At 40.1% G+C, this 26,435-nt stretch overlaps 1 protein-coding gene across 1 annotated transcript; it reads right to left on the bottom strand.

The window, feature by feature from the left end:
• Window positions 1-351: 351 nt before the first annotated feature.
• On the bottom strand, window positions 352-22,514 carry RUFY2 (RUN and FYVE domain containing 2). Its single transcript, XM_062496069.1, has 17 exons — window positions 22,370-22,514; window positions 21,771-21,888; window positions 20,475-20,576; window positions 19,285-19,408; window positions 17,682-17,743; window positions 17,048-17,113; window positions 15,221-15,290; window positions 13,915-14,016; window positions 13,363-13,479; window positions 12,727-12,894; window positions 11,459-11,556; window positions 7,533-7,652; window positions 5,637-5,766; window positions 4,993-5,087; window positions 3,661-3,709; window positions 2,641-2,718; window positions 352-1,806 (listed from the first exon to the last, which is right to left on the bottom strand). The coding sequence occupies exons 1-17, from the start codon at window positions 22,497-22,499 to the stop codon at window positions 1,663-1,665; spliced, it is 1,773 nt and encodes a 590-aa protein (XP_062352053.1). The 5' UTR covers window positions 22,500-22,514; the 3' UTR covers window positions 352-1,662.
• Between the last annotated feature and the right edge of the window lie 3,921 nt (window positions 22,515-26,435).

Below are 26,435 nucleotides of genomic sequence, written 5' to 3'. Positions count from 1 at the left end.
TTATTGCACATTATGGAAATGCACTACTTTCTTATTTTAAAAGATTGCCTGTTTTAAATTATTTCTGTTTAGCTGCATCCCTTCTGACAAATTATTTATTAAAGCAGTGCAGATTAGCTTTATCCTACCATCTCTCTCCTGCATCAAACCCTGCTGCCTCCATGCCTGCCCCACGTAAAGCCCACCAGGAACCACTCTCAGGAAGCACATGAGCAGTACCTGATTGAGTATTTAGCAGAGTACCCCACTTCCCAACACAGGCAAAAGTTTTCTAAGCAACTCAGAATAAAATACTCTTGAGTTACAAATTTAAATTAAGTGACATTATTCTCAGATAACTTAAGTTTATTATTTTCCCCAAAAGATATTTACAGATTTACAAGTATGTGTGTGTTATTTTACAAAAAGTTACATCAGGTGATTTTTCAAACATCTTCCTTTACAAATGCTACAGAAGCAATTACACTGACGTGTGAAAAAGAACAGCTATGCTAGCTTTTAGGATATGGACAAAATCCTGACCCTCAGAGACAAAGCCAAGCTACACAAGGTGCAAGCAGTGCACTGAGGTCGAAGTGAGAACAATTTATCAAAGGCTATTATTTCTATTTGCCTACGGAAAGAACAAGGATGTTACATCCCAGCAAAAGTTACCATCAGTGACAAGACTGGTTAGACTAAGAAGGGCTCAAAAGTGCTCTGCAAAAAAAATGAAATTTAGGAACCAACCAACTCTGAAAGTTGGAGAAAGATGGTGACAAAATAAGGAAGAGCCTCCCTGTCGAACACAGAAAGGATGTGATCCCCAGTATGTAATCCCAGTCTTTCTAGAGCTACGCAGTGACTACATGTACAAGCATGACTTGCATGAAAATAATGCAGAGACTTGTTCAAGGTTACAGACAATGTCAGACCAGAGGTCTGCAGTCAACAGCTCTCTTCTAATGGAAACACATATATCAAATTAATAGTTCATGTGAAAATATCATTCAGCAAAACACGCCTTCCTTCAGTAAGTGCCCCGAGGCACTGTTTGTTCCCTGGCTGACCAAAGCTCCCCTTACACCTGGGACTGCACAGAACAGCTGCCAGTGCAATATTCTGGGATGTATCAAACCCTGCCCATGAAGAGGAAGTAAAGGAATACACGGTATTTGGCAATAACTTCTCACACCACTGCATTAATTGCCATACTTCTTTCCAGTACAATTTAAAACCAGCTACTGCATGGTTTTCTTCACAGCAGCCTCTCACAGGCACACTCTGGCAGAATTGGTTTGGACTTGTGGCACGTGATCCTGTAAGATTTTGGCCTTCCTCCAGATCATTTAACAACTAAAATACTCATCCAACACACATTAACACTGAGTCTCCTGTATAAACTGCCCTGCTGCCTCCCAAAAAAGCTGCTGAGCCATTTAGTAGACCAACATGCCCATCTGTTTTTTTTTTTTTTTCTTTTTCCATGTGCATTTTCTACATTTGGGTACCATCATCTCCATTTGTTTCAAAAGGAAGCAGAGAAGTAACTTGTCCACAGAGCCTTGAAACTGCAACTCTACACTGCTTACCTGAAATTAACCTGGAATTAACTGTTGTACATTCTTTAGTTGGTGGTGTGGTTTGTACAGGATGATCTAAACACCAGAATTAATAAATATCTTATGGCACGTTAGAAGAGCACCTCTGTATTAGTATTGCATGGCAGGAGTCACAGACCCGGACAGGCTTTGGTGAAGAGGGCAGAGGCAGCTCATTGTCAGAACAGGCATTGCAGAAGATCTCCCCACAGTTCCTACAGTGATGCTAAATCATGGGCAGAAGATCAAAAATTTAAATTTACAATGGAAATGTACCTGGTGATTTGATACCAACAAACAATACACACAGAGCAATCCAAAACAATTCCTTTCACTTCTTGAGTCTGAGCATGGAGTCAGTTTGCAAAAGAGATTTCATCTACACCCCAAACCATCATGCAATCCTACACAAATGGTGTTTGTCAAGGATTGCACCACAGACAGATACATAGTCCTTCTAGATATTTATAAATATATGTGTGTGCGCATATATATATGAAGATTTGAAGATTTTATTCAAAGCCTGGATTAAGAATGTATTCTGCTATAGGAAAAAGGAGCATAAACAATGATACCCAAAATAGTGGATGCTTCTGTCAGGTAGCTAACTGAGATTTAACATAAAAAGGTAAAGAAAACTTCCTGAACACATTAATAAAGCACAGAAATTAATGTCACATTTTACTTACAATTGCAATAAACTCATATTTTCTTACTCTAGTAGATAAAAAATGCCGTTAAAAGATTTCTACCGTGTCAAATTCTAACAGTGCCAGAGCTGATAAGAGTTTGAGATAACAATTCCACAAAGAAGTTAAATAATTTTTAACTGAGTTGCTTTGTGGAACTTCACCATGACACTGTTTCTTTAGAAATTAGGGCCCAGCTGCATTTTATGTATCAAAGAACTGGGAAAAATATCTCAAAAATAACTCTGCATTCACCTGATCACTGACATTTCATGCCACACCTTAAAAATAATTAATAACTACATCATACATGTAATAATAATTGCATTACATTTGTAAACAAGTTGGGAGAAATCTTGTTAAAGTTTTACCTTCCTTTTGGAAAGTGAAAATTCCTTTTCACATAGCTTGCAATGAGTGGCCTCTTTGTCCTTCAACCAAACCTGGCCCTGGAGAAAAAAATATCATAATTATATGTATGTGATGAAGTTAAAATTTGGGCTCCAGAGGACAAGACAAATCAAGAGCAGAACATTCACTGCCTGAATGCTCAGTGCCCTGGGACCCATGTAGTGTCACAAAGACACTCTAAAGCAGCACAGGACTGCTCCAAAACACTGCAAAACCTTAGGGGTCAAGACAGAGCACAGGTGCAGAGAGAACAGGCTCGAGGGGGTAAAGCTGGACAGTGGCTCAGCTGCAAGAGCAGAAAGGCATCCGAACCTCAGAGTGAAGCTTATGTCCCTGCTGATCACATGGGAACAGTCCTCAAGATACAGGGAAGCCAGGAAAAACAAAACAAAACAAAACAAAACAGGACGGTGCCAGGAATTGCCAATTTCCTTCTGTTCAAACCACTTAATAAACCCAGAAGTCTGCTCAGCTGTTTCAGACACTTTCACCTGGACTGCAGTAGTATGCCTGGTGACACACCAGATGATCAAACATGTGCAGACAAAATCTCTGCTCTCAGATGCTCCCTGGTGTTTTTAAGAAAGTCCCAAACCTGCTGACATTACACATCTTATTTTATCACCTTTGGTGCTACAAGTTTACTTAATTCCTAGGATGATCAAATATTATTGATCACTGAGAAGTACTATGCAATTTAAGCTCAGTTGGCTTCACATTCTGTCCCAGATACCCTTTGTAAATTATAGAAGGGTATGTACTTTTGCAAGAAAAAGGTCAAAATGCATCAAACAAGCTGTGCATCAAAGAAGGAAAATCAAAAGCAAATACATATTTTCAGGGGTTACAGGGACTCTGTGGTTCTCTCCCACTGGAGGAAATCACAGTGAGTCTCTCTGGAGTAGTTGCTGTTGGAGAGAAGTCCTCTCATGCTTATGAAAGAACAGTTAAAAAAATTATTTTCTCAAAATGCTACTGACCTGCAGTGCCTTGTTCGCTTCTTTTATATCTTCTATTTTCAGCTTTGATCTAAAGAATAAGATAATGCTACTTCAAACTTCTACATAGTCAGTTATGCTCTAACAACTTAAAAAGCTGTCTTAGGTACTTTAAAATTTTTAAGCCAAGTCCTGTGACCAAGAGTACAAGACCACAATATGTCACTTCAGAGGAAGCAGCCTCCAATGCCAACCCACTGAGAACTGAGTCACAGGAGACATGCACAAAGATATTCTACAGGGCATCAAAGGTCACATAAATCACAGCAGAACTACTGAGAAGACAGAGATCACTAAATGAAGCTTCAGCACCACATGATAAGCAGGGTGCTATTGGCCAGGTGACCCCTTCCATCCTCTGCAGTGGGCAGCTGTGCTGGGTGCAGCTCCTCTCCTTCCCAGGGGCTGTGGTTTGGAATTGTGCAGAACACAGGTTGATAACACAGAGATGTTGCTGTTATTGCTGAGCAGGGTTCACACAGAGCCAAGGCCTTTCCTGCTCCCTGCTGGGGAGGAGACTGGGGGTGATGGGAAGTGAGGGGACACAGCCAGGACAGGGGACCAAAGGGATCAAAGAGGTATTCCAGGCCATGTGGCTGATCATCATACTCAGTATCTGAGGTGTGGGAAAGAAGGAGGAAGGGTGGGGGGCGCTCCAAGGCTTGGCTGATGGAGTTTTGCCTTCCCAAGGCACCATTCCACGTGATGGGGCCCTGCTCTCCTGGGGGTGGTTGAACAGCTGCCCCACCATGGGCAGCCTTGAATTAATTCCTTGTTTTGCTTTGCTTGCATGTGTGGCTTTTCTTTTCCCTTTAAAACTGTCTTTATCTCAACCCTTAATGAGTGTTCCAGCTTCCACCTTTCCAGCTCTCTTCTCTCCCTGATCCCAGTGGTGGGGAAGTGACTGAGCAGCTGTGTGGGGCTTGGTGTCTGGCTGGGGCTCAAGAGGAGCAGCACTGCCCTGCTGGAGCCAGAGCTGTTACCTTCTCCTTGAGGTTCCTCTGGGAATGCCACAACTGGCAAACCAGGCAACTGTTCTCACTGCAGAACAAAGCCTAAAGCCCTTCAAACCAGGATTTTCTGTTCACAGCACTGTCATTACCCAGGAGCTCACAGCCACCCCACCAGTCAAAAATAAAAATTAACAGGCCTGACCTAACTAGACACATTGACTTCTGATAACTGGTTAGTTATCAAAATAATAATATTGTCATATACTGTCTAATATGCATTACCATTGTCCCACTGATTTTCTTAATTCAAGTGTATATGACAAAAATAATATGTATAAGTCATCATGAATAATGAAATTACTCGCTCAGCTTGGATGCCAGTTCTTGGAGAGCAGCTTCTTGGTCCTCACAAATGGTTTTCAGTTGCTTGTTCTTCTCCTGAACTTTAAGGAACTCCTTCAAACACAACAAAATAAAACTAAATGAGATTATTCTCAAATTGTGCTTGCCCTACTGCCTAGAAAGCTGCTCCTACTGAAGCTGATTTTGCTGAGAAAGCCAAGTGCGTGAGTGATTCCTCACACTCCCTCCAAATCCAACCTGGACAGCAACTGCTCAGGATTAAACTCTCCCGGACCCCAAGAGATAAAGGAAGATTTCTGCTTCTGTAGCCCACTCCAAGGAGAAAATAAATTCTGATGGACTGGAGAGCCCAAGAGCACCAGAGAGCCATGGGTCCAGCCTAAAGGGAGAAGACAGAGCCTTCAACACAACTGAGAAGGGAAAACAAGGATTTCATTCTTCCTAATCCAGAGTACCGAGTTCTCATCTGAGGACTAAATGGGGAGTAAAAAGCTCATTTTTTCCTCATTCTATTTGTGAGAATACATACATGTAATCTTTCTTATCTATTTGCAGAAATTATTTAAAATACCGTGTCTAAGTCCATAACTAACTTTGCAGTCAATTTCTAAACTACTGGTCAAAATTTGCTGCAGAATTTACTTTCTTAAGGTTAACTATTTGTTGGGTCTCTGTTCTCAGATGAGATACAGTTTCCTTTTCCTTTAGAAGATCATCCTCTAGGGTTTGCCGCCACTCTTTTTCTATCTTCAGATCTGTTTCCAGCTGAAGCCTAGAATGGGGAAAACAAAACAAAACAAAAATCACTGTGCACAACAGTATCACTTTTAAAAACAAAACTGAGTTTATTTATGGGTCCAATAGACTGTTACCATAATAAACTATTAATTTACATGTTTTCTAAACCAGAAGTAATGTGTCAATATCATGATAATTTTAGGTATTAGTGTCATAAATAAAGCACTGTCACTTAGAAAATGCTATGCAAAGTAAGTTTATTTAAAGGACCAGGAATATGGCATAATTTTGAAGAGCTCACCTTTGAAACAAATGAGTAAGAGAAGACTAACCACAAAATTCTCAAGTATTTTTAAAACATGCATAAGGCAAAGCCCCTTAACTTTATCCAGCTTGTTTCTAAAATAAACCAAACCAACCAGCCACAATGTCATTGGTGATGCAGACACTCACTGCAGGTATCTCTGACACCATAAAAGCTATTTAATTTTATACCCTTAGATGTGAATCTTCTATTTTAGACTAAGGTTTATGGCATTTTGAATAGAACTGAAAACAAAGGAGGAAGGACTTTAAATCACTATTTTTATTGAGCTTTCTCCACAGCTGAGGTTCAGCATAAAGAGGGATATAGATTCTATTGGCTTAGCTGAACTTCAGTTAAACGGGATGACAGAAGACCCATTCTAGCTGAAATTCTACTATTGGTTTCATGGAAGAGTTGGAGTTTAGAATGTTATGGAGAAACCAATGTGCTGGAAGCACACTGTTCAACCTTCTAGATCTAAACTGTGCCAACACAGGGAACGAGGGGAAAAAAAAATCTGAGAGTACTCATGCAAGGTCTTTCGATGGGAAACCTACATCCACATTAAGTTTCCTATTTTAAAACCAAACCCACTTTTAAAGGAAAGACTTACATTTTGGGACACTACCTCAGCATCTGGCTGGAAAAGAAGTGAACATGACCTGGAGGTTTCAGAATTGCAGAATTCTAAGGCTGGGGTCTGAACTGTTCTTTTGCCCAAATCTGCAGAGGTGACTGTGGTAGTAAAGTGAACATTTGTCATGACAGTTGAATGAGTGGATTGACATTCAGAATTTTGAGAGAAGCAGGGGAGGGCTAACAGCTGGATTGGAAATCACTGATTTTTAAGCCCCAGTCTTTGTGCCACAGATTCACTTAAAGAAGTGATGTTTTATCTTCCCAAAGAGGGAGAACACCTGTTCTTACAGGGAGCTTCTAACATTCTGTACTGATTTACATTAGTACTGAAGGATGGAACAGGAGAAAGACTAGAGGGTTGGCTTGTACATTAGCTTTTAACTTCTATGACTCCACTGGATTTTCACATTTTATTTCCTGTGCAGTTCAACCACTTCCACCTCATCCTTAAGATGGATCAATCAAACTACTGTTGTGCCATTTCTGTTTAAGTCTACACTATTCCAGACTCGTGGGCTTTGTTAAAAGTGTGTTTTACCACTGCTCTACTACATATTTTCCCCGCTTAGGATAATTTCCTCCTGAATTAAGCTGGCCCTTTTAGCCAAGAAATAATGCTGCTCTTCCCCTTCCTTTCAAGCTGTATGTCATTTTAGAGGCACCCAAAGCCAGCTTGGCTTCCTTGGAATGACATATTTTCTTCTGCCTTGCCAGTACCTGACACAAAGATCTTTAGTATTTACATCCTGTTCAAAGCCATTCAACAACAAGCAGCCTGTATGAGGACAGAAGACATATTGCAACGTAGAATGTTTACTGCCATGCATTTTTCCAAACAGGAATTAAATACTCACAGCTGTTTCTCCTTCTGGGAGAATTCGTTCTGCAGGCTTTCAGATTTATTCACATATTCCTGTTTAAGTTTCTCATCCACAGCCTCAGCCTCCATTTGAGCCTTCTCTGCTTGCTGCAATCTGGTGTAATTCAAATCAACTTTGGGTAAAACTGAAGCTAGAACTAGGGTGTAGAGGGTGAAGAAGACAAATAAAAGAAAAATGGGGAAATAGAAACATTTCTAAATAAAAACAAAGTTTGGGGAAAACTCACAAACTCAAACGAGAAATCCATACAATGCCTAGAGAACTTAGCTCCTGGGTTTGCATACAGTAAGAGAATAATCACTGTAAGTAATAATTGTTTTATTTTATGCTCATGAATAACAGGTGCCAAAGCATGATACATATTTTAGAATTGAAGCATTTAATTTGATGTTTTTCTTGTTCCTTTAGCAAACGTTCATGTCTTATTTCTGAAGCTTCTTCTTCCCCCAAGTAGTTTGTGTTAAAGTACTTGGCTTGCACTAATCACCCGTTAGGGCAGAGCATGTGTTATGCAAAAGCAGCTCAAAACAACTGAGGCATAAGATTGCATACAGAGCACTGCAATCAGACAGCAAAAACCTTGACAAGCTTAATACAACAAATACATCCTGACAAGTGCCACTATATTTATAGAATTACCTCAACTACATCATAATTAATTTAAATAGTCTGTATTAAAAATAATGCATTCTTACACTGGTTAAAATAGCTCCATACTATAGACAAATCAAAATGATTCACTGAGAAATGAGGGATTGTTATTTGATTTAAACTTTTCTTTCTGAGTTACAGGTTTGTTCAGCTGACACTGCTCTTGGAATGCATTAGCTCACTGCAGCTCCTCTCTGGTGGATGTGTTGTAATGAAAGGAAATTCACTAAAAGGACATTTGTGCTATGTCATGGTTACACCTGTCTGCAGAACAAAAGAGCCTGTAAACCCCCAGTCAATGTCCCCACCTGATGCACTGTGCTCTGCAAAACTGTCTCAAAGGTCTCTCAGGTAAGTGGTGGGAGAGATCATCGAGATGGTTGATTTCTCACTTCCCAGCAGCTCACTGAGCACAGAGCTGCTCCCAGGCCCCAGTGTCAGCTAAAAAGAAGATGTGTCAGCAATATGTCTGCATTTGTGCTTCTGCTGATGAAGTTGCACCAGAGGGAGTTTCCAAAAGCTGCTGGCAAACAAGTGAACAAGGCTAGAATCAAACTACCTTATCAAGGGTGCACTATCTCACACAACTATCCCAGGGGCTTGAAGAATGCACCCAGACACATTTGCAATGGGAGTGCACACAGGGCTAAGCCATGGGACGGAGAATATTGGGAAAAACCAAGTCACTCCCCTGTGCAGAAGTTGACTGAAGCCACACAAGACATCAACACCGAAAGTATATTAAACCCCTCCCTAAATCACAAAATCAACTGCAGAGTTGTTTCCACGAGCAAGGCAGAAAGGGAGCTTTCCACCCAAAAGCTGCAGCATCATCCCCAGCCCAGCAGCAGGGCTGGCTGCATTGCTGAAATCCAGGCAGATGCTGAGCTGGCTGCAGTTTGCAGCTGGATTTGGCATTCAGGTGATACTGTGGCAGATACTTGTTTGCATAGATGACAGTGAGGTGGATAAGGCTCCTATTTCTGCCATGGTCTTCCTGCTGTTCTATTCAGTGTTTCTGGCTTGGGTTTTCTTTGAAGATGGAAGATAAGTTATTTTTCAGTGGCCAGTTCATGTTATGGGCTCTTTCTGCCTGCAAACCAAGGAATAAGCTACTACATAACCGTGCATTAAAAACCTCTTCTGTATTGTTGCACCTTGTCCCCACTTTTTCAAGCACACCCCTTTCTGCTGCAAAACTCCAAGATCATTTTCCCAGTCAACTTCCACTACAAACTTCAGAGCAAACATCAGGGAGTGTATTAAGGGCAGTCAGCAGCCAAAACTCTTCTTTCTGCAGTGCAGGCAAGCAGCAGCTCATAGCAGAAATAGGAGCTGTAAAGGCTGCCTAATGATGGGTGGAGGAAAGGAAAAGGGTTTGGGCACAACCACAGGTGTTGATCTCGGTGCAGACACAGCCAGGCAAGATCCTCAGCTGACAAACAGGTTAGGCAGGTTCAGAATCTGGGCCCCAGTTGTAAATCCTACTCAGTGCTCCCCCTCCCAGGGCAGCTGTGCTAGGCAGGAGGCACAGCTACAGAATTTACTGGAGCACTCTGTCTCTAACTGGGCTCCCTCACCAACCAGACTCCAAACACGTTTTTGCTCCATGAGAGTGTCCTCTTCCATCGGGGAGATGGAACTGTGCTTTGGCTGTCCAAAGGCTGCCATTCCTTCCCTGCACACACAGAACAGGGATGTTGGCACCACCCCCTTTTCCTACATCCATCCTTCTGAGAGAGCTCAGCCCCCTCCCTCAAACTCCTGCCACTCTGTTCAAGAAAACAGTGCTAGTTACAACCACAAAGCCCAACAGAGAGCGTGCTTTTGGGATAAATACAGCCTAAAAGTGAAAGGAGTCAGCAGGGGAGAAGGAAGTATTAGCCAGTGGAGCTACTTTTTAAATCTCTTAGTACCAAGGAACTGGAAAAATCACTAATTAGAAACAAGTGTCATAAAAATGTACAGTCAAAGTAAAGACATCTAACCTCTTAAAATAAAATTTGACAAAGAAGTGATTCAATAGCATTAGAAAACTAGCTTATATCTGCTTAATAATAGTGCAGTAATTTATTTTTATTTTTTTTTTTTTTAGGAGTGGTAAAGTGAGATCGGAGATGATGTTCTTTCAGAACAGAAAACCAGAACCCAGCTACGATCAGTTACAGTGCAGGATTTCTAATACCACTTTCAAGTTTTAATTGGACAACTCTGAAGTCCTATTATATCAGCAATTATTTCAACATAAGAGATCTGGAGGAGCTTTCAGAATGATATATCCTTGACAAGTTTATACTGGTGCTGAGCCTCATTGCTGGCACATTTGACGAATGACATTGCAATAGTCCTAGTTTGAGTTAACAGATCTTTGTCACTTCATGAATGCAGTGGACAAAAATCAAAGACAGATGAAGGCAGCAAAACAGTAAAAAACAAAAATTGGGATAAAAGGATAAAAAGAAAAAGAAAAAAGAGGAAAAAGGATGTCAATAAAAGAATATTCATGTCGCTAATTTTTTTAATACATAAACATGTTTTTCATAATCAGATTTAAATGAAAAAAAAGACATGTCAAACACCAACATGACAGGGCTTATGGATATGTTATCTTTTACAATTAGAAAGATCAATGTTGCATATAAGGCCATCAGATTAAAACATGTGAATCACATCTTCATATTATGCAGTACATGCAGTGTAACCATCATGTAAATTTATATTCTGGAATTTTAGTCTTTCACTTTTCAACCTTTCAGCAGTGAAAACTCATTAAGTCATTGAAAATCATGGCACTTCCAAAGCAATGGACAACAATTATAACAACTTCAGCAAATAATCAGTGATCCTTGATGGCATTAATGTTTATATTAAGCATATGCTTAAGTATAAGCAAGATTAATGCTTCAGTTTCTATTGCATTTCATTCAGGTGGGGGAAAAAAGAAGTAGGCAATAAGGAATCAGAGCTTTGAAACAACTGAAAGAACAACTTTTCATATCAGCATAAAATCCTAGGACCAGAAGAAAAATGGTAGAGGAAGAAAACTGAAAGATTAAATTGGTATTTAAAGTGAGTGCATTTGTCAAACAGAAAAAAATAGTCCAACAGTAAAGCATTAATTAGATGCTTCAGGAAGGCTTGGTTTAAATGTTCTAGTTGGAAATTACATTTCAATGGCAACTGCAGGAATGCAGCAAGATGTAAGGGGGTGGAGTTGTGAATGAAGAGAAACAAAGATGGGGCTGTACCTTTGTTCTAGTTGTTTCATAGTTGCATTAATTTGATTGGTCTTATCCTCTAATCGACTAATTATTTCATTTTTTTCTTTCATAGCATCTTCAGAAACCTGTGTTACAAAAGAGGTTCAAACTGAAATTGGTATAATTGCACCATTACCTGGTGGGGGCTTTTTCTTCAGTGTCTAAAGGGGCAAATGGTAAAAATGGCTTCAAGTTTTGATTCTCTTTAAGGATTGCCTTCTGAAAACCCTTAAGGATCATATGTAAAATCTTATGCCAAGAAAATCTGTAGTTTTATACTTTGCAAGTGTAGATGCTATTCAGTATTTAATAAATATAAATGTTCCCCTTTGGTTTCCTTCCTTAGTTAATCACTTTTAGAAGTCAACTTAAATTCACTGACCAAGCAACCCATTAGAGCCTTACCAGTGAAGAGCAAAGAGCTTAGTCCAGAAAATCACCAAAGTTCTCCTACAAATCCCCCCCCACCAGATCCCGACACTGGAGAACATTCTCTTATTCTTCTTTCCACCTCTATTTGCATTGCTCATCCCCTGGTCCAGTTTCCTCACATTTGCAGATGGGAAAGTACAATCCTTTGTCCATCACTTCAATTCTCTCTCTCTCAGCATCCTAATTCATTTCCCCTCATTCTGACACAGGCTTTACTGGTTTCATGTGCTGGTTTTCACAATTTATTCTCTAAATCACATTCATGCTTTGCATAAATAATTTGCTGGTATTTGCTTATTTGTTAGCTGCATTTGGGGTCCCTGAGATCCATATTCTCCCAAAAAAGGCATTTCATTGTTAAGAGATTTTCTTAATTTGTTAACAGATTTAAAAATAAACCCAAAACTGTAATAAATTTCTTCCATTTAACTTATTCTTGTCTTCCTTTCCATACTTTGGAAAGTCAGGGCTTCTCTTCAACTCCTCACTATGTGCTTATATTCTTCTGTTTTGTATTCTACAACGCAGGCCAAAAAAAATGTCCTTGTTACAGAACACTATTACTTTATTCAACCTGGGATTGTTATTAGGCCATGATCTTATCCTTGTGCTCTTTTCTTCCTTAAACCCGACAAGTGACTGCCTTAAGAACTTGTATGTATGAAACCATGTTTACACAGGTAATGTTCCAAAATGTCAAGCTGACCTAAGAAGAACAAGGAAACCAAAACTCCACGGAACAACAGCATTCAGCTGACCAGAATGGCAAGAATGCATTTGTCTTTCTGTGATCCTTTCAGCAGTTTAACAGATTGTTCCTTTACCTGCAGCTTTTGGTACATTTCCACATTAATTGCTTTTACTTCATCAAGCTGCTGCCGCAGGCCAATGAGGGTGTCCTGCTTCTCATGGATATCCTTCTCCAGCAGCTTCATGGCAAGTTCTATCTCATGTTTCATGCTAACTTGAACCACTAGCTCATTCTCCATATCCTATAAAGTACAAGCACAATGCAACACAAAGGATTTAAATAGTTATGGAATTTTTTTTCTGGTTTGAAACTCTAACATAGCTGCAGCACCACCTATTTTACCACTTGAGAAACTGTGCCCCTCTTTACCTTTGCAAATTATCCATAAATATTACGTTAATATACTAACTGACCAATGGGAAATTTCACCTTTAGGAGAAGACAACTCACATTACCAGAAATTATGTTGAACAGAGTTGCCAAAGTATTAATTACAAAAATAGAACGGAAGTATTTGCATTTTCACAGGAAAGATTCAGCATCGAGAGTATAGCTAAAAGCTTATCTGAGAATTTATCAAAGAAAAACATGGTTGTTTTCTTAGGGTTATTCAGCAATATTGCTATAGAAACAGTGCTGCTGGGTTTAAAAAAAAAAATGTCCTGGCAGAGTGAATGTTCAGCAGAGGAGCAGTGCAGGGAACACTCACCTGCCGCAGCTGTGCCTCCTCCCGGAGCTGCCTGCGAGCCTCGTTGTACATCTCATCCAAGCCCTGCCTCGAGTGCTTGTACGTCTGCAGCTCTGCCTCCACATCCACTTTAGTTGCCTACAAACACAGAGGTTCTGTCTTTCTCCATTCTAAGTTTAATGGCATGGATTTAACACTCACAGGGAATATGAAGAAAAGCCTACAAACACATCCTCCAAGCACAGGACAAACACGGCAAGAGCTGTCTCTGCTCATTAGTTAATAAGAACTGAGTGAAACCAGCAAAATGAACATCTGTACTGCAGTACTGCCCTCCTTTGGTGTCACTTCAATACTCTATGTGTGCATATGGTTGTAAAACAATCTAGTGTCCTGGAATTTTAATTTACTTATGGCATTTAGAAAGCTCCACAGATGTAATAAGCCCTTCCCCTCATAAAAGTTGTTTCATATTTGGACAAGCTAAGCTTACTTGAAGCTGAGGTTTACAAACTTTTGAACCAAAATTAACCACATTATGTCACAACATTAAAAGTGGAAAAACTAACATACCTCTATATGATGCTGTGTTTTCATTAAAATCAGAGTATTTTCACTCCTCAATTGATGGTTTTCTTCCTGAAGTTTAATTATATTGTTTTTTGCTATTGCTAACTGAAAAGAAGCAAGAGAAAAGCACTGTGACCACTTTTGTAAATAGAAATAAAGGAAAAAATATTCTGATTAATGCAAGACCAAAACATTCTCTTCTCTGTTCTCCCTGTCTGCTGAACAGAGGATTAGTTGTTTTCAAAGAAAGCATGAAGCTCCTGGTTTTAATAATGAGTCACTTTCATTACACAGCAGCAGCATGTTCAGGATACTTCACTGTTTCATGTCTGGTTAAGAAAGTGCTTTCTTTTCATTGCTCCATTGTGACTTAAAGACACATTATAACTTAAAGACTCGCAATTCTCTTTCGTTGTCCTCAATCTTTTCTTTCCACTTGGCTTCAAGTTCATCCAGTTTTCATTTTCTTTTTTGGGCCTCTTAATGTATCATATGGAGCAGCTTATATAAGAAAGCCTCCCCCATATGAAAAACAAAAATATTTACAAAAGATGACACTTCATAACTGGGGTCTACAGTATATAGATTGATGTCACAATTATAAGCCAAAGGATCAAAATAGGTGGACAGTTGGGCTGAAGGCTTATAAAGGAACCAGAATACCCTGAGAATTAACACTCAGAAAAATGTTTTCACTCTGTCTTAATACATCTTCCCCAGAGTGAGTTAGCTGTCCCTTCAGCAGCTCAATTCAGAGTTTTCAATTTTCCACTTCATTAACTAAAAAAGGTGCACTCTTATAAAGCTAAAAATATTGGAAACTAGTCAAGCACCAAAAATAACCAGAAATATAGGCTATAAGCACAAACCCAGAACCAGACAAGCCTAAAAGCTGTATATAAGCATCCAGTAAACAAGCAAGAAACAATCCTTTGGCTAAATCTGAGAACTGGAACAGAAACAGTTCAGTGAACTACTTTCTGTCTCTTTGTAGCAATTGGTGTCATCCATTCTAGACTAGTCATCTGCACAAATCAGACTGACAGCTGGCATTAAGAAAGGATTCTCTTCTCATTTTGTCCAAAATTGGAAATTGCAGTGTTCTACAGATAGCGTGTACTGATGCTAGAGGCTACCTGGCAAGCTGACTTCAAATCCCTGCAGCCACTGCCCCTCTTCTTGAGGCCAAAATAAAGGTACCTGAATATATTATACAGAACTTCCATAGCTTAAAGTAATGTAAGTATATTTAGAAAAACAGTCCTTCAGAGATTATAATATGCTACACATTACTAAACCAAAAAAGTACCTCTTCAATCAGTTTAGTATTTGATTTCTCCAGTGAGTCAACTCTGGCATGTAGACTGCTAACTGTGCTACTGAAAGGGAAAAAGAAACAATGGTATTCCAGATTACATCAAAACTCATTCAACCAAACTCAAAAGCTTTAATGCAAGGTACAGTGATTAATGGTTAAAGAGCTGTGAGGTCTGTTCCCATTATTGGAGGTTTTCCTAAATATAAGAAAATGACTCTCCTTCGTTGAACATTTCTATGCCTCTTTCCAGTTCCCAATGTCACCCGTGTCGCTTAAACTCCTGGTTGGCTAAAACTTCCCATGCACTCTCCCTTTCCTTTATCCTCACAACCATATTGCATCCAAAACATAAATGAGGTCCCCCCTACAGAACAAAGCCATTCTCCAGATCCTCTTCCTCCAAAACATATTTCTTTCATAAAATCATTTGTTTCTCTGCATTTTTTTGAGATTTGTCCTTAAGCTATCTCTTTCTTGATGCTTCTTGACTTCATTTAGGAGTCTCACCAGAGTTTTATTGCCTTTTGGTACTCTGTTGCTTTGTATAGTATCAAACTACATCCAGGCCTTTTCCATAACCTGATTGCCTATTTCTGCAGGAAGCACCTTTTTTTCAGGCTGCACTTCACACACAGGGAAACAAAAAACCTATTATGTAACACCATTTGCTTTTTCACTTATTTCTCTGTGGTGTCCTCAGAAGTTGCCAGTTCATTAGGAACAGCAGGGCAGAGAGATTAATGCCTTTTAGGATGTCTAAACATAAACAGCTGAACTGAAATAAAAGAGGAGAGTGGCTGAATCCCTGATCTTGCAGGAAATTCTATGCATAATCCAGTGCACAAGAACACACAGAGGCTCACCTGGGTAATGACACTGCACAAACACCACTGCTCTCAATTGTGATAGCTCCTTTCTCCTCCTTTACTTCCATTTTGCTATTTGACGTGCTCAGCTTTTCTGTGCTGTTGAAGGTTTCTGCTCAGTGACACCATTTCAAAGCAGAATCCTTACTCAAAGCAATACCCTTACTCCAACAGGAGCCTTAAAGTAACCAATGATGCAGTTTACCAGCATTAAAAATTTTAAAAGATTATTACATTTCAAAAAGCATCTAGATCAGCTGTGCTACAGATTCTACAGAAGTTCTCTCTGGCTTAGTTGTTTCGTTTTGGTTTGTCGTGGTTCTTTTTACCTTTTTAGTTCCTCAGACTGTTTAATTTTGTACAATACTCCTCAGACAATTTAAATCACTGTTCTTCTATTTGCACAGTAACAAACACAGTGGTGGACTAGGTTTGTTCCATCCAGCAATGTAAGAGGAAAATGCTGCTTTCCTAAGAATTGCTTAAATGGGAACCTCCACCTACCACATATAAGCTTCTAGCAAGCAGTGAGCTTATTCAGTTTCAGTCCTAGTCATTAAAGCCACACACTACAATATTCTGAAAGGCAAAGAAATAAAAACATATGGATTCACCAGAACACTCAAAACCATTTTTGGCAGACTGTTAAATAGAACACAGTTAGAATCCAGCCCAAGCTTTTCATTCCTGTGAAGTTATGAACCATGAGGACCTTCATAGCTCTGGCCTGTTGGTTTTGTGTTTCTTTGAAGAATAAAGGTTTTGACCGTCCAAAAGCATGAAAACTGACTCTGAGCTCTCCAGGAGAGTGTCTTTTCCTACTTCACTAAATCTTCAGTCTAAAGAAGGAGAATTTGTAGCTTTTTCTCTGAAGTTCTTTCACAAAGCTGTGGTACAAAAGGCATTTACCTCTAAGCCTGGCCTGACACCCATACTTCAAAATAATACTTACTTCAGTTGCCTGTTTAGTTCCTCAACATAATTCTTTTGGTCCAATATGGCAGCAATCTGTACATTTCTAAAGCAAGCGCAAAATAAAATTAACGAAATTACATACTAAACTATGGACTGAAAGTAGACATATTTACCACATGCAAATGTCCATCTTAATTGTGTTTTTAAAAAGAAAGGAAGCAACTTCATCTCACACTCATGAAGGCAACAACACGAGTTGTTACACCAGTGAGACACAAAAAACTCCGATGCTTTAACTGCAAACATTTTCACTACATGAAACATAACATACACAGCCTGAGAAGGATAAAGATGTTTATTTACTCTGCTGTAACTCTGGTTCTTTGAAACTCTGACTAAATCCCAAGCTGAGGGCTTAAAGGTCTGCAGGCTCCTTTTTCACTGCCACCTGGCAAGCCTCCACTACTTGGAGGCAGGAGGTGATGCTGCTTCAGACTGCAAATATTCTTCCAGCTAACTAATAACACAGAACAACCCACTGGGTTACTTTTCTCAGGATCAGAAAATTTCATCTTTAGGGAACCTAACTTATTTCAAAAAGAACAGGACCCAGCCAAGAAATTGTTTTATTAACATGCAAAACAGGAGGCATTTTGTGAGGAGATACATACCTTTCTTTACCCCCAATGTCATCATCACTCTTCAAATACACAGAGAAATCAATCACCCCCACCTAGGGGAAAGCAAAGGTACAGTTTTGTATCATACAAATAAGTGCTGTTGATATTTACAGCCTTGTATTTATGCAATTGATAAAACCTCAGTTGCAGCATTTTTAAGATTCATCCAGTTTCAGCCATAAACTGAAAAACCTGAACTATAACAGTTTAAACAAGATTTTACAAAGTTTAATATTTACTTGGTTTATGCAATGCTCTCTGACGGGACCCTGTTTGTTCCTTCCATGTCTCTTCTAAAAAGTCTCTTCTCCAACAACTTTTGAAAAACACATTTTTCCTATTCAAGCAAAATACCATCTCCATTAAATAAGGTAAAATATTCTATCTATAAAAGTTACTTTATTTCAATTCACTACAGCTGCATAAACACATTTCACCACTGAGTAGCATTTTTTTAACATACCAAAACTATGCTCCTGACTGTGACTTCCATCAAGGTTCAGAAGTTTGCCTTTCTGCTCAATAAAACCTGCTGCTTCTGGCTTTTCTGAGAAGGCGCCTTCTTTACACTACTCTTCACAAACAGTATTATTCTGGACATTTTACAAATTGTGTCAAATTTGGACACAGTGCAATCAGAATCTCATCTGCACAGCCCCCATTAGATTCTCAAACTGAGTTTTCTCTCTCATGTAGCAAGGTCATCCAGTGAGAACAGAGGTGTAGCTAGCAACAGATTCTGTAGTCTATAATACACCTACTTAATTCTCAACACTAAGAGCAAGCTGATAAATTTTCTGGGATTACAGGCCTATTAGTATGATATCTGCTTGTACACAAGATCAGTGCCTGAAACTAACACTACACAGTAACTAGCACAAACAACTGAGGACAAGTTAACCACGTGATTCAAAATCCCACACCCAATTAGCTGAAACTTCTCTTTCCCAGAGGAACTGTTTTTTCATCAAATATATGAATATAGTAATAACCACTTAAGCTAACATGATTTTTTTCCACAAAGAAGCTGAAAAGAACCAATCAGGGCTGAACACAGTCTCCATCTATTTACAAATACCTGTGCATCTGCCTTTGAACAGAATCTGTTAATATTTTCTTGGAAAAGATCAGGGTTAAAAGTCAAAGCCCATTCAAAGCAGGAAGAATTCCAAGTCTTGCTTTGCAGAAACAAAGTAGTCACCCTCTTTTAAGAGAGTGCTTGTTTCAGGTCCCTGTATCATTCCTGCAATGTTCCAGAACAATAAATGAACCCAGCAGAGTAAACTGATTTTGTCCCACAGAGCAAAAAGATGGGTTGCACAAGTCAGATGGAAAGAACTCTGCCTTGCTGCAGCTGCTCCCAGCTGAGGACAAAGCACAAAACTTCACCCTTGCACTCTGACCACTATCTCCATTTCAAAGTCTGACCCTGCTGATAATGAGGTTAAGGCAACAGCCCCACAGATCCAGGAGCTAAACAGTCTCCAGTAGGATTTCCTAACAACTCACAACTCCAAAGTAACAAAATTCACAAACAAAAGGACAGAAAACTCTCAGGGATTGCATGTACATTCCTTTACCTGGATGGACTTACTTGTGAATCCAGGTCTTCTCCCTTCACACACAGGTTGGCATCGATCACATTTAGCCCAACTAACAGCCCAACAATAACTGCTCCTTCTTCCTCCATCATCAGGGCATGATACTCATAAAATTCACTGTGTTCAAGGAGAAAATTACATCTTACTGGGATATTCATTATATATACATGCGATAAATTAATCGTAAGTGGCATACACATCTTAAATTTCTCTTACTGTAGCCATACCACAACATCCTTAAAGTTGAACTGCTCATACTTAAAGAGACTGCCCATGCTTTCACCTCTTAAATATTTAAAAATTCAATGTGCATGTTTTGTCTCAGAGGCTATTAAAAACAAGCATACTGCCTTAGGCTCCAGATGGCTGGTACACTGTGGGGAGGGTGACAAGATTTACTTTGAAAAACAAACAAACAAACAAAAAACCAGAAAAGGCTCTTCCCTACACCTGCTGTTAGCCAGTTTGGAAGAGGACACTGCAACAATTGGATGTTTGGCCGCACCAAGTTGGACAACTCTTAAGTTGTTAAGAAGCACTGCAAGCAGTGCAGAAGAAAAATGGCAAAAGAATTACCTTTTGTGAAAAAATGCCTGGAATTTAGTGAATAAATCCTTGAAATTCAAGGACCCAAGGAAGAGATTAAATGGATAGAAGAGAAACATAAAGAGTTGAAATGCTAAAAAGGTTTTAAAAATATCATTACTTCACTAAACAAGAGAATATCATCACTTTCTTCTCCTTGCACTTTTTAAATAAAATTTTAGATTCTATGTAAAAAACTGTCTTTTCACTGGAAAAGTCCACGGCTGCTGAACACCGACAACATCCTGACATACCAGTGTTATCTAGGCACAAAGTCAGTCCTAAAAATATGTATGGCTTATAAAACTGAAATTAAGAAGTAACTTTCTCCATTTGTGCTTTAATTACTCTATCAGACAGGAGAAGTTATACTAGAAGAGAGCAATTCCAGTGTTAGAACTGTGGAAGCAAAGTCCAAAGCAAGAGCCATCCTTTCAATGGCAGCTCAGCAGAAGCCACAGGGATGAAGAAGGGTAGGGATGAAGTAACCTCCTCTCCAGTGCTTATTCTGCACAGTGGGGGAAGGCAGATTTTTTTTTTTTTGAGACTAAACCTCTAAAAAAATAACTTGCAAACAAAATCTAATGAACAGTTTTACCTGAGGAGGTCCCTCTGAATGATTAAGCAGCGAAGATAATCGGCCATTTTCTTCTGCATCAGCGCTAACCGCAACCAGGCCCGGGCACGGCCCAGAGGGGTCCTGAAACAAAGGGCATGGAGACAAAGAGTCCCAAATTAATTAAATCATGGTCTTTAACGCCTTATCAGTCTACTGGTGGAGAAACTGGTGTTTCTGAAGGGGTATTTTAAACTATTAGTTGAGTGTCACCATCTGGAAAGTCATAATGTTGAGGCTTTGACCTCAAGCTTTGGGATAACAGAAAGATTTCTAACTACTCAGCTGAGCTTGGGAGCAGACTCTGGGAAAACAGGAGTATAGAATACACAAGAGCCTGATAATCATGGAAGTCCTGTTTTCTGCTGAAGTAAAATATTTTGCAACAGTTTAGACTCCTTTCTGCAATTTGTTTATTAAGAGTTGAGGAGAATTGCAAGAAAATGAACCAAATGCCCATCACAGGCCACCATGGCAGCTTCCCTTCCCAATCCTACCCTCTGGCTCTAGCCAACACTTACTCAATTCTACCTTTAACTGTGTACAAATTCAGTGCTATCTTAGGAAGGGAATGCAAAAAAAAGATGAAGACATATGTAACTGGCAAACACTAATATCCAGCAAATTACACCTGGACCTTTATAACTTCCTCTTCTAGTGCTTGCATACTTAGAAATGGTAAGCACATAAAGGAAAAAGAAAAATCCTTCACAAGCTGTGTTGGAATAGTAAGGGAGTATCACACTTGGCAAGGGTTACTACTTCCTCTGGCCTGCCACAAGAGTAAATAATAATTTACAAGCCTGTGCTTTAGATAAGGTCTAAAGCTATAAATTAGAACCCTTATGCTGCCATGCATCTATCAGTGTAACCAAGCCCTTTTGGAATTTAGTGTGCAGCCAATTATAAAGCTAAATACAAAAGCACAGTGCAGTGAAACGGGAAGAGAACAAATTCACATCTGAGTAGGACTGAGCAGGCAAGACTCTCAAAAGCTGCCTAATTCTTTCCTCTTCAGAATGTAACCTTTTGGTTTGATACAGCCTTTGCTGACCACACTCATTAATATCTGCTGCAGTTCCAGACTGCAGAGTGGCTGATACACAACCAGCTCCTTTTTGCATCGTTGTTTTCCATCTCCCATTCACTTGTGCTCTCCCCCAACATCATGTGCTAGCTCTTCAAAGGCTTGATTAATGCCAAATGAAATCATGAGACACCTGCAGATTCTCAGGCAGGTCCTTTATTTTCCTGCTGCATTTTACCAACATTACTTACTTAAGGCCAGGCAAATCTCTGACACTTGCTGCTATTTCCTCAGCTTCTGGATATAATTTCTCCACAAGCTCCAGAGGACCCCAGATGGTTTTATTGTAACTTAGAAAGGATTTTCTTACTATGAAAAGAAAAACCAAGTAACTGAATTAATTTAAATTACTGCAGTGGCTTCCTTCACAATATCTGGGGAGTGAAAGGGTTAATTGCTGACTTCAGAATTCCAGGAAACTCTTAACTGAGACACTGGTCAATTCACCAGTATCCAAAGCCAAATTCCAAATTACTTTGCTGTGAATATAAAATTGATATGCTAGTAAAAAATTAATATAAAAAGGATGTGTAGCTAAAAATATACACTAGAGTTGGTAAACCCCGGACCCCTTACAACAAATGCTGTACAAATGGACAAGTTGGTAAATGTGGAAATATATGTGGTGAAGAATTAATAATTACACTATTCATTATAAAAGGTGTTCATGTGACCATTTCCTTCTTTTTTTTCCCAATTCTTTATGTAACATTACACATTTTTTTTAATCTACTTCCAGAAAAATGGCATATTTGGGATGAGAAATATGCAGCTAGACTTATTTCCACACCTTTCAGGCCATGCTTCAGGCAGTGCTCCATGACAACAAAGAACTGCTGCAAAGGTGGGTAGTCAGAATCCAGAGTGCGCCCAAAACTCAAGGCTGATTCAATGAGTCCTTTGATACTCAGTTTAGCCATGTTCAATAAATTTGCTCTTTCTACAGCTGTAGGGTCCTTTACAGCTAAGACAACAGAGGGGGGGAAAAAAAAAAGTTATGGTGTGTTCAAATTTTAGGAGTGACACAAAGAAATAAAGTGCTTCGTGACCACCTTGTTCAAAGAAAAACTTACCTTAACCTAATAAACTCATCAGAACAAATTCCCTAGGTGCTGTAAACCACCATGCCACAGAAAAGCATCCAACCCAACACACATTCTTAGTGTTCTAACAGGAGAATGAAACCTGAGGCTGGGAAATATCAGTTCTTAGGTACCACGGTGTCTCAGAAGCAGCCAGGTCACTGCAATAGAACACAGCACCTCTGCTGCACGGCACCAAAGCAGCCTTCCTATTAATTGATGGATTTATTTGGTGCATTACAGCCTACCTACAGAAGCAGACATCATACTTTTTATATATAATCACTTTCCACTGTAGCTATAGTTGCACAGTGATACAAACGCTTGCCTTCCTTCTCAGGCTCTAGAGAGTCTTTGCCACTAAACCAGGAGCATTTTCTGGAAAATAATGCATGCCAAAAATTCAGTTTCTCTTCTAGCCACCAAGTATTTTCTACACAGAAAATGTTAAGAATTTAAGGTTTTGCTTTAACTTGAAGTTTTTGGTAAACATTACAAAGTGTACGCTACAAAAATACATTTGAGGATTAAATATAATCAGTAAAAAATCCATAGCTTTTTACAATGATCTTAGTCTGACAGAATGGACAAGTTTCCTCTTCTCAGAAATTCTGCTACTGAGAACAGAGTGCTCAGGAAATTCTTAAGCTTATTTTCATTTATGATGAAGCAATTCAAACACTCAGGCCAGACCCTATTTTCTCAGAGACAAAACGAGCCTCTGTTTATTCATTATCATCAAAGTAACCTGGAAAGAAACAAAAGAGTTGATGATTTACTGTTTAATTAAATCAAATAAGTGAAGTAAAGAAAAAAAAAAACTTTTTTTTTTTAAAGACATTGAGGCACAGATGTCAAAACATCTAGAAAGACTTGCATCTGAGAAGAAAAAAGTGAGCCTGTTCCTTCCCAAATGTGAGTATTGGTATAGGACTGCATCTGTTTGCATGTGAGAAAGCACAAAGAGCCCAAATCATCATAACAGATGGATATTTTCTCAGTTCCTCAAGAGCAATGAAATGACTTGTCTCATTTCCTGCAGACTTTAGGGATTGGATATTAGAAACCCTGAAAACTACTTTCTCTAGTTGCCTGCCAAACACCCAACTAGCATACTGCCACGAAACATCATCTACCTCTGCTTTCTAGGGAAAACAATGACTGACATTATGTACCTTCAACAAACTTAAAAACTGCTTCTGTACCCAGAACTTCAACAGAAAACCCCAGAAGACATTAGAAAACAATCAGATAATGAGAGACACGGCTCTGGCCAAACTGTACCCAGTTAGCAGCCACAGCTCACTGCTTTGTCTCTTCCTTCCTTCCTGTTCAGCTGCTGGGGACTGACCAGCCCTGCCAGGAGCACAGCATCCCTGCCTGGGAGAGCCGGAGGCTTGCAACAACAGCAGCCTTTCTGCTGGCAAAGCACACGTCCTGCTTTTTTATTATTGTATTCTATTACTGCTTTCTACTGACAGGATTAAATACACGCGCTAGTGGAGGAAACGCCTTGCTCAACGCAGGCTTCAGGTGGGTAGCTCTCCCTCGCTACGTATCCCGTCTATTTCCCCAAAGGCATCGTGAAAATTCCTTTGTCAGGTGACCTCATTTGGACTTCTGGAGCTGATCCTCCTCAGACAGACTTCTGTGTCTGCTGTCCTTTTAATTATCAGCCTTCTTGTCTGTTCCTTCTGAGGCGAAATGCATTTTAGGTCTGCTTTAAAGTGTGGTCTACCTGCATGTTTTTCTTCACCTGCTTCTTAAAAAATATAAATAAATAAAATTTAAAATCAAGATTTAGAATTTAACATCGTGCGCAATTCTAGATCCTAGCTGCTGCTCGGGTACTGTATGGGCTATTACAGAACAAGCTCTGCAGGGCTCTCCCCCGCGAAGCAGCTGCCCCCTTAAAGGGCTTTTTGCGGGTCCCCGGCATCACCGGCTCCGAGGGCCGAGGTTCGGCCCAGGAGGCGACATCGCTGCCGGGCTGGACGAGCAGCCGAGCCCTGCCTTACGCCGCTCCGGCCCCGGCATCCCCGCGGCAGCCACGGCGGCTCCCCGGCCGCAGCCCGCGCACCGCGGCCCCGCCACCGCCCCGCTCCGCGCCCTCGGCCCCGCGGCCCCCGCGCCCATCGCGGCCCCGCTCACCCATGGCTGGAGAGGAGAGGAGAGGAGAGGAGCGCAGCGGAGCGGCCGCTCCCTGCGGGCCCGCGGCTCCTCCCGCCCCTCTCCGCCCGCCCGCTCCGTGCGGCGCCCCCGCCGGCGGGAGGACCCGCCCCCGGCCCTGCCGCCCTGTCGCGATAGCGCCCCCCGCCCCTATCGCGACAATCCCCCGCTGCCCGCCTGGACAGCGGCGTCGCCAACAGGGATGGGCAAGAGCGCCGGGGCAGCCCTGGGTACAGGAAACCTCGGACAGGAGCTAAGCACAATGTAGCAGCACAAAGTTGAAACCTCTCCACCCTTCTCTTGTGACAAAGCTTCGATCCCCAGCATTTATTCAAAATAATGACTCTGTAGCATTAGACAACGTGTATCAGAATAAATAATATTATTATAGAAAAATCTGTGAGTTTGGTACCTTCCAAGGTAACGTGCTGGGAATCAAAACCGGTATTAAAAAAAAAAAAACCAAAAACAAACATAATTTTTTGAGATTTAATTTTAAAAAGCCCTAGAATGTGAATCTGGCTATAAAACAACCAAAACACACTGAGGTGTTTATCACTAAGCATTTTTGTCACATCTGGACAGGATCTCAGTTGATGCTCACTGCACCCTAAGCACTACAGTATGCTTTGCTTAATAATTATTCTTTCCTCTCATCTTTTTGGGCAAGCTAATCCAGCAACCTGTAAAATAAAAAGGTGTTCTTTACCTTGCCCAGCTTCAGAGACTGCACAAAACAGCACGAAGGGTGTCACTGCCTGAGCCTGCAAGGAAGGACCAAAGGACAAGGGGAACACAGGGATGGACAGGACACAGCCCATGGTGACATGGATGCTGCTTATAGCCACTTCTTATATCCACTATTCCCACCTCTAATAAGGAGAAAGGAACCCACACATTTAAACATTAAACAATTCTAAAATAGCCACTAGCCACTGTGACCCTGCTAGTCCGGCACAAAACAACTCCCTTTTTTTTCCCATTTTTGGGAATCCCAGCGACACGTAACACAGTAGGCATGCATCTGCATGAGGAACCTGTTTTAAAGGCAGCACATAGAAAAAGAGATCTGTTACTGCTAGAAGATCCTCTACTGCTAGAAGATACTCACTTGCTATATTCATTGAAACACAGAGTAGTTTTAGAGAATTGCATCTCAGTTTTGTTTGAGACTACCCGAACAAAACATGGTTTCATCTGTAGACTGCTGCTCAGTCAAATTTTTACCATGACAAAGAAGAAAGGATGAATTTTTTAAGTGGATAAGGAAATGTTCTTGTGTTTGTTTCTCATGCAACTTCATGATGGGATGGCAATACTGTTAATTAATTTATTATGTTTTTAATAGCATGCAAACCATTTCCTGGATAAGCATTACTTGGTCTAAGAAAACAGATTAGTGAAATCTTAAGACCTTTCTACACGTAGATCTTAAACACAGAAAGAAAATCTCTTCTAAAAACATATTCTGATGTCACTACTACAAAAAAAGAGCATATTTTACCCTATTATTTTAATCTTTGAAAGACACAGAGCACAGGCACAGTTGATGAAGCATTTATTTTCACCTGAAAAAAAGAGGATATCCCATCAACTTTTCAAATT

Source organism: Cinclus cinclus, chromosome 7 (genome assembly GCF_963662255.1).
Source record: "Cinclus cinclus chromosome 7, bCinCin1.1, whole genome shotgun sequence".
Classification (NCBI taxonomy): Eukaryota; Metazoa; Chordata; class Aves; order Passeriformes; family Cinclidae; genus Cinclus; species Cinclus cinclus.
The sequence above is the reverse complement of the archived record's forward strand: the minus strand, read 5'-3'. Positions and strand labels throughout refer to the sequence as shown.